Source organism: Haplochromis burtoni, unplaced genomic scaffold (assembly GCF_018398535.1).
Source record: "Haplochromis burtoni strain Fernald_Lab_line unplaced genomic scaffold, NCSU_Asbu1 Contig_281, whole genome shotgun sequence".
In the NCBI taxonomy this organism is placed as follows: Eukaryota; Metazoa; Chordata; class Actinopteri; order Cichliformes; family Cichlidae; genus Haplochromis; species Haplochromis burtoni.
Window position 1 is genome coordinate 794012 of NW_024582642.1, and position 8039 is coordinate 802050.

Below are 8039 nucleotides of genomic sequence, written 5' to 3' on the forward strand. Positions count from 1 at the left end.
TAAATTCTTAAGATACATTACCTGCTTCAAACAACAGCAAAATTAAGAACATTTTTTCTGCACACTGAACTTTTAAAACAGAAACACTTCCTTATGGTCTGACTTTGAGCAGCAAAACATTTTGGTTTCACCAGCCTTAGTTGTTGTTGTTTTTGTTGTTTTTATTGACTTATTGCATTATTCTTTCTCTTTTATATTTTATTTCATCATTGTTGTGCATTTCACTTATTTTAGTTGCATTTTACATTGTTTAGCAAATGTGCTACATAAATAAACTTGACCCTGTCTTCCCAGCCCAGGAAGGACACGCCCCTTTTGATGGTGATATTCAATAAATCCTTTGAACACAAGATGGAAATCAAATATCTCTATGCAGTTCATATTTTGTGGTTCTGCAGGAGCTGAGGAATCAGAGGAATCCTGACGAGAGATCCAGCCTGCATCTGTGGCAACAAGCGAAGTAGCTATTGGTTCATCTGTCTTGGTCACTCAGCTCCACCCTGTGTGCAAACACTGTTATTGCAATGATAATCATTATATTGGTATGACGTTAGAGATACTAAAACTGCTGCAAGTTTCACAAACAGGACACAATTTATGCATGCTAAATATATAGCTACAACAGCAGCATTTACCAATCAATGTTTTAAACTAATTAATGCTAAAATGAAAGTCCATTAACCTTTTCCAGTGCACAATTTCTCCAGCACTCTGAAAAAGGAATGGAACATACAGTCTCAGATGAGAACAGTACAAAAAAACTTGAATTACTATATGATCTTATAGTTGTAAAATATGAATAATGACATTAAAGTGTCAGTTTGTTTAGATAATCTTGTACATTTTTTTTAAGAGAAGAAAAACAATTTAGAAAATGAATTCCATTGCTCGAGATGTTGAGCTAAGCAGGACACCGATGGGCAAAATCGACAACTTTCATGAGAATATTTAAAAATGAGATTTCCATAGCAGGTTAACAACAACTCACTGCGGTGCTTTGGCCAACAGGGCGCTGGTGGAAGCTGAGTTACTGTTGGCTGAAGACAGAGGAGGACAAGGAGAACGTGGTGGTGGTGGTGGTGGTGTGTGTGTGTGTGTGTGTGTCTGCGGGGGTTATCAAGCCATATGCCAAGAGTGAATGAGACATCGACTTACTGATCCACACCACGAGGATATGAGGATATAAGCAACAACATTGGAATGACTGGAGAGAAACGTAGTCGGATGGTAACAAAGAGAAGGTGGTCAGAAATGGGAACCATAAAGAGGCCGCTAGGAAAGTCGCAATCACCCAATACCTGCAGAGGATCAGGCAAGTCCTCAGGAGTCAGCTGAATGGAAAGAACGCAATCCAGGATATCAAACACCTACACCCTGCTTGTGATCAGGTACCCTGCTGGATTAATAAGTTGTCCAAAGGAGGAGATAGAAGCCACTGACATCAAGACCAGGATGCTCCTGGAGCTGGAGGGTTTCACCCCAAGTCCAGCACCCTAAGACTGTACGCTAAGTGGAAGGACGGAAGGAAACCGGGGACTAGTGAGTGTCAGAACCATCATCAGAGGATAAAACAAAGAAAATCTGTGAGTACATAAGGAAGATGGCCACAACCAACCCCCTGCTTACTGAATACCTCAGGCAGCAGAAACCCAAGAAAGAAGAGGAGGACCAAGAGGAGGAACCATCATGGAAGGAGAGGCCCCTGCACGGTATGTTCCACCGGCAGATAGAGGAGGTGGCTGACATCCAGAAATCCTACCAGTGGCTGGACAAAGCTGGACTGCACAGAGGCACTAATCATGGCAGCACAGAAACAAGCTCAGCATAGTATACAGAAACATCTGTTCTGAGTATGGCCTGGAAGTCCTGAGGTCAAAATGGGAGACGCCCCTAGTTTCATTTAGCCTGAACGCATACGTCATAGTTTTAACCATAAACCTGGAAATCATTACCCATCATCGTGGCCCATCTGAGTAAATCATGTACTGATAAGCTACAGTGTAGGTGCTGATAAGAAAACCATCCTTTGGACTGTGACCAATCCTATGTGTGCTTTCTGTGTGTGTTGCTATCGACTAACTGAACTGTCTGATGCTGTCAGCTTTGCCCTAAGAGCCTACACTCTGCTCCCTTCTTGTGGTCTTCCTTCGGGCTCTTGATGATCTCTGCTCATGTTACTGAAGGTTTTCATCTTCCTATTTTCCTGTTTGTTTTTTCCTTGTTTTAAGTAGCAACTCCTAAAAATGTGCCAGAGCAGATTTTAAATCAACTCCACGGGCATTTCAGATTTTAACACAGGCGTTGATTGTTAAACTCTGGAAATAATAATAATACATTTTATTTGAGGGCGCCTTTCTAAAACCCAAGGTCAGGTTACAAAGAGAAAAAGCTATAAATACATACCTTTTATTGATGCCACAAATGTTTGTGTTTGAGTGTTGTTGTGTGTTGTTGTGTTTGCACCATTTTGAGTACAATAAAGTTACATTTTGTTTATTTTGTATGCAGAAATTCAATTCCAAAAGCCGGATGCAACTTGCCCCCAAAATAGTACTGCTATACTGAGTGTTTCTCTTGTGTGCATGTGTGCACCTTGCAGGCAAAAAATTACACAGGGTGCTGAAATATTTCATGTTAAACCAAAACATCATGTAGGAGTCGGGGTTGTTAAGGCAAGGCAAGTTTATTTATATAGCACAATTCAACAACAAGGTGATTCAGAGTGCTTTACAGAGACATTAAAAAATAAAAACAATAAAGAGCATGATTTAAAATTGATAAAAAAAACAGTAGATAAAATCAGAACAGTAGATAAAATCAGTAGTTAAAATGTAAGTTTTGAAATTTAAGTTTAAAGGGTGGATTTGGTGTTTTATTCAAATGCAGCTGAGAACAGGTGAGTCTTCAACCTGGATTTAAATAAACTGAGTGTTTCAGCTGATCTGAGGCTTTCTGGGAGTTTTTTCCGGATATATGAAGCATAAAAGCTGAATGCAGCTTCCCCGTGTCTGGTTCTGACACAGTAAACAGTAATTTAGTTTATTAAATCTATTAACTTGTGATGAAATATTCAGCTACATGGAAAAAAGGAGGTAATAAAAATGTTCAAAATAATTTATTATCTTGAGACTGATGACCTTTAATGTCATTATTTTCTGTTGCTGAGCTCAATTAAAAATTAAGAACCAGTTCACCAAAATTTTGAAGGGAGAAACTGGATGTTCACAGACAAAGTACAGATACTATATGTCCCAATACCCACAATATAAGAAGGCTTCTAATTTGTAGTTTAGCTTCTAATTTCTGCCTTTCAAGTAACCCAGTTAACACAGGGAACTAGTACTCAGTAGGATCACCTGCAGGTACATGATTGAATCATTTTAAAGGAAATGTCATCAGCTGCTCAGACTATTACATCATCTCCTCAGTCTTCTCCTAGTCTTTGGTTTGCATGTTGCTCATTCGGTCACTGAGTTCATCAAAGTAATTATCAACAAAGCGAAGCATCTGGATGACGGCGCTGAGCAACAGGATGTCACAATTCATGTCCAACTCCAGCTCCTCGCTGTAGTTCTTCACCGGAACAACACAGGACAACGGCACACCGAGCCGAGAGCCGACCTCCTGCATCTGTATGACAGAACACAGGGAAAAAGTATTACTACCCTCATATAAAACGTTTATTACTAAAAAATAAATTTAAAAAAAGCAGTTTAAAAAAAGTAAAAAATGCTTACCACATCTTTAATGTAGCCACTCTTATAAATGTTTCTCACATCCTCTTTCACCAGTGGGCAGGCTTCATCTACTTTAGTGAGGAGGACCAGCTGAGGAATACCTGGAAACAAAATGAGCAGGAAGATCACTTTGACATAATGATTTCTATTGGATTGTTATTGGAATATCCAAATTCTTTGAGTTGTTTAAGATATGAAATGAAGTTGAAAATTGCCGTCATGGTTCCAGCTCACTTGTGCAGAGTTCTGTCGTGTTGTGAATTTTCCTAGTTTAGTTAATCATGTTTGTAGTTACAAGTTCCCTTTTTAAATTCGTTTCCTTTCGTGTCCAGTCTGTCTTAGTCTCGTCTGTGCATCCTCCCTAGAGTCCCCTGTATGTAGTCAGTCTTGTCTCCCTGTCTGTGTGTGAAATCTGCATCTTTGTATTCTGTACTTTCCATCTTATTGTGCCAGTCACTCTTCTTCTCTTACATTTAGTTACTTCCTGTCTCCTGACATACCCTTCCTCCTGTGTTATTTTCCTTTTTGATTACTTTGTACTTTTGCAATCAGTCTCAATAAAGGCTTGTTTTCCATTAAGCTCATTTCTGCCTGTCTACAGTCCATGCATGGCTGTTAAACTGGTCCACCTATAGCTTTTTTTTTGTTAAAAAGGGAAAAAATTTCCAATTTCAACACATAATTTACTAATTTGCACAGATAAAAACTGATTTTCAGTGATTTTTACATTATTGCATTTTTGTCTTCATTTGTTTTACACATAAACTGTCTAATCCTCCAAAGATATGACAAAACCTCAGGCACTGACCTATTAGGTTGACCTTTCTGCGGATAGCATCCAGCTTGTCCTCCAGCCCTGTGGGCATGATGGAGACCTTGGAAGCATCAATAACATAGGCCACACAGTGGATCTTGTCCTTGAGTCCAGGAGATGTGCGATACCCGTGGGCCTCAGGATGCAGAGGAGCTGAAGGGTTGAACTAAATGACACAGTTGAGGAGAAACAGAGACACAGTTTGAGTCGACTGCTGACAAATCAGTGTTTAATACATTCAGTGTCCCGCTGATATAATATAGCACCTGATAACAGTCTGGCAGGTGACCTTTGAGGATGCTGCTCAGATCGTCTATGTCAAGCCCCGCCCCTTTGGTCTCCTCCAGTCCCATGGTATCACACAAGATTATTGGCAGAGGTTTCCCTTCACGTCCAGCTTTCACAGAGTAGGAGCGAAACTGTTTACAGTACAATGAGAATGAGTGACAGACCACTGAAATCAGTCACAATAAGTGGAAATCATCAGACGGCAGACACAGACCTGTGTGGTGAGGCTGGTGGAGGAGGAGCCAGAGATGGCCTGGCTGGTGACGTGGCCTCTGAATACAGAGTTGACAGAGTTAAAGAAGCTGGACTTTCCAGCTCCGACTGGTCCAATGAGCAAAACCCGAGTCTGGGTCACAGAGCTGACTGTGGGTTTGTAGCTTTTAATGTTCTCAATCAGCTCCGTCCTCTTCCTGTACAAAACAAGGACATGAATAATGGTAACATTTTAATTGTGAATAATTTTGAATATAACAGTAATGTTTAGTGTAAAGCCAAAACAAAACATGGTAACATGGTAAACAGTATTGCATAGTATTTTGCAGGAATGCCACCTTAAATACTTTGTAGAGTATGACATTCAAATATAGCTTGTTTGTCATAAAGTGTGGATAATGTAACTGCATTCAGTTCAAAAATAGATTTTTGCTTTCCCCCTCGATCAAACCCTTTAAAATATGCTGTGCATAAAGCATCAGGCTGGATGTTGGCTCCATCAGACTTACTTAGATTCCCAGGTTACAGTCCTCCATGGCCTCTCAAGTTCAGTGCTTTCTTAAAGATGAAAGAGAAATGATACAGTAATGTTATTGAATTTAATAAAGACATTAAATTCAACTTTCTAGATCTGCAGATTCATACTGGGCCAATCCCAAGCCTTCATTTTGCTTTGAGTCATTCAGAGATGAACTTGCTGTTTTTTTCCTTGCTAACCTAAATATGCTTGAGCTTCATGGCATGAGCTGATGACTGGCATTCTCTTTCAGGATTTTCTGGTAGGGAGCTGAACTTGTGGTTCCATCAATTATGAATACACCATCACACTGCCACCACCATGTTTGACTGTTGGTTTCATGTTCTTATTATGAAATGTTGTGTTAGTTTTATGTCAGGTGTAACGGGACTCAAACCTTCAAAAAAGTTCACTTTTTGTATTGCCAGTTGACAAAATAGTTTCCCAAACGTCTTGTGGCTCATCAAGCTGTCAATTTTAAATGTGTATATTTATTTATTTTATTGTGGATAATGTCTTTCACCGTGGTTCACTCAAGTCCCCAACTTTAGATGTCACTGACTTTGTTTCTCAAGTTTCTTTATTGTTTTGTGATGTTTTGCTTTTTGAGATCTTTTAGCTTACTTCATTTTTTCAGACATCTTTAAGTGATTTCATTATTCAGCAGGTCTGTTAGTAATCATGCTTGGGTGTTGGCATATTGTAGTATTTGTACTGTGATATATCAAATTTATCAACACTTATCTGCAACAGCTAAATGACTACATGATGCCTTATGTTACACTTACCCTCCACTTCGTAGACTTCACACTCAGTCAGGTTGAGATCATTGCCATGCATTTGAGCAGCGGGGAAGTTGTAATAATTTCCTGGATTGCTGTACGTTACTGCTTGGCTTCCATTGACAAGAACCAAATCTTCTCCAAAATAAGGCCCAGAGTTAGCTATCATTCTCACTGCATATGCAGGATTAGTAACTGGATATTTGATGAGGTTTTCACCATTGAAGGTAAAAAGAAAAGCCTGATCATCATTCACGTACTGTCCAGACTGACTAAAAGGTTGTTTGGTGTAGCCTCCAAACACAAAACCAGAGTTGTTGTAGCCCACAGACACAGTGGGAGAGCGGTTGTCACATCTTTGGTGAAATGCTGCACCGGTGAAGCCGTGGATGCTGGCCTTGTACAGCAGCTTTAGTTTGACTCTTCTCAGCTGAGCGCAGATTGTTCTCTGCTGGCTTTGTGTTAGCTTGCTGTTCATATTGGACTCTTGGTTGTTTGAGCGTAGTAAAGAAAGTGACTGAATCTGTGGAATCAATCACAAAAAGACAAACACAATCTACATGAACCCCAAAATCAGTTTTAATGGCTCAGCAAAGGGAAAGAATCACAATTTACAATAATTTCTATTGAGACCTCCAGTAGATATTCTTACTGTACAGGCTGTGACCAGCTGACCTGCTGTTCCCTGTTGATTTACACACCTGAATTCAACCAGATGTGAGCAGATGTTTTCATGAGCTCTCCTGTGTGATTTCCATCAATTAGATGGATGCACCGGTCCAACACACTGTTGTTTACTTTAAACCCATCACAGTACAGAAATATAGAAATATATAGCAAACTAACCTGCAGAGGATTTTCATGTAACCTTTAAATAACACAGTCTACCTCAGTTTGTCTCTTTCTATTCTTTCCCTGTGAAGTACAGCAGCTGCACCTTTACCTAGCAAAACACGGTGAGACTATTTGGTGTTTGAAGAAGGCTCAGTGACAGAAAATAATAAGCAAAACTAGGGAGCCTTATTTGAAAATGGAAGGAGCAGAGAGTCCAGATATGGACTCTCTGCTCCTTCCATTTTAAAAATGTAGGGAGTCAAATTAAAAGGTTGTCAGAAAAAAACTCCTCAAGTAAAATTCTACTTTAGTAGCTACATTTAAAAACAATATACATCATTATTTTCCTTTTTTATTGCCTTCAGATGTTTGTTTCTAGAAAGAACCAAATCTAAATGTATGTTGCTACTTTAGTCTCAACAGAAAAAAATGAGTTAACGTAACGATGTCATAAGTTTCATTTCCAGACAGACTGGCATAAGGACGAGCACGTTTTGTTCTCCCACTTCATCAGAAATCCTTTAACACATTTGCAGTGGTTGCTTTTAGAATAATGCGTACATTTCACTATATAAATAGAACTGAATTTGTGACTTTAGCGGTGGCTACTACTCTACTCCTACTCTACGCAACTACATCAGTATAGTTACTATCCCGAAAGGAAAACTTTAGTTAATAAAAATCTTACAGGCACAATTTTAAGTTAAATTCATTAAGCTCTTTAACATTTCTGCTTTTACCTCCTGTTCCAGACGGACGAGGGAGCAGGGATCGCGGACCTTGCTGTAAACGCACAGAGCACTACAGACAGGGCCCTGTTTCAGGAAGCCGGTTTAGTGGAAAAACTGAGTAAG

General features: G+C 39.5%; 1 protein-coding gene across 2 annotated transcripts in view; it reads right to left on the bottom strand.

Moving 5' to 3' along the window:
* LOC102293722 (interferon-induced protein 44-like) overlaps positions 1-8039 on the bottom strand; it is a 35496-nt gene extending 27457 nt beyond the window's left edge. Inside the window, exons 1-8 of one of the 2 annotated variants that reach the window (XM_005940582.2) lie at positions 7926-8039; positions 6358-6874; positions 5562-5610; positions 5054-5249; positions 4818-4970; positions 4546-4717; positions 3738-3838; positions 2899-3630 (exon numbers count right to left, since the gene is read on the bottom strand). In XM_005940582.2, coding sequence (XP_005940644.1) covers positions 3436-3630; positions 3738-3838; positions 4546-4717; positions 4818-4970; positions 5054-5249; positions 5562-5610; positions 6358-6829 — 1338 coding nt within the window. In that variant the 5' untranslated portion in view covers positions 6830-6874; positions 7926-8039 and the 3' untranslated portion in view covers positions 2899-3435. Of the gene's footprint in view, positions 1-2898; positions 3631-3737; positions 3839-4545; positions 4718-4817; positions 4971-5053; positions 5250-5561; positions 5611-6357; positions 6875-7925 lie in introns of those variants that run through there. The other variant, XM_042227793.1, reaches the window with a different exon arrangement.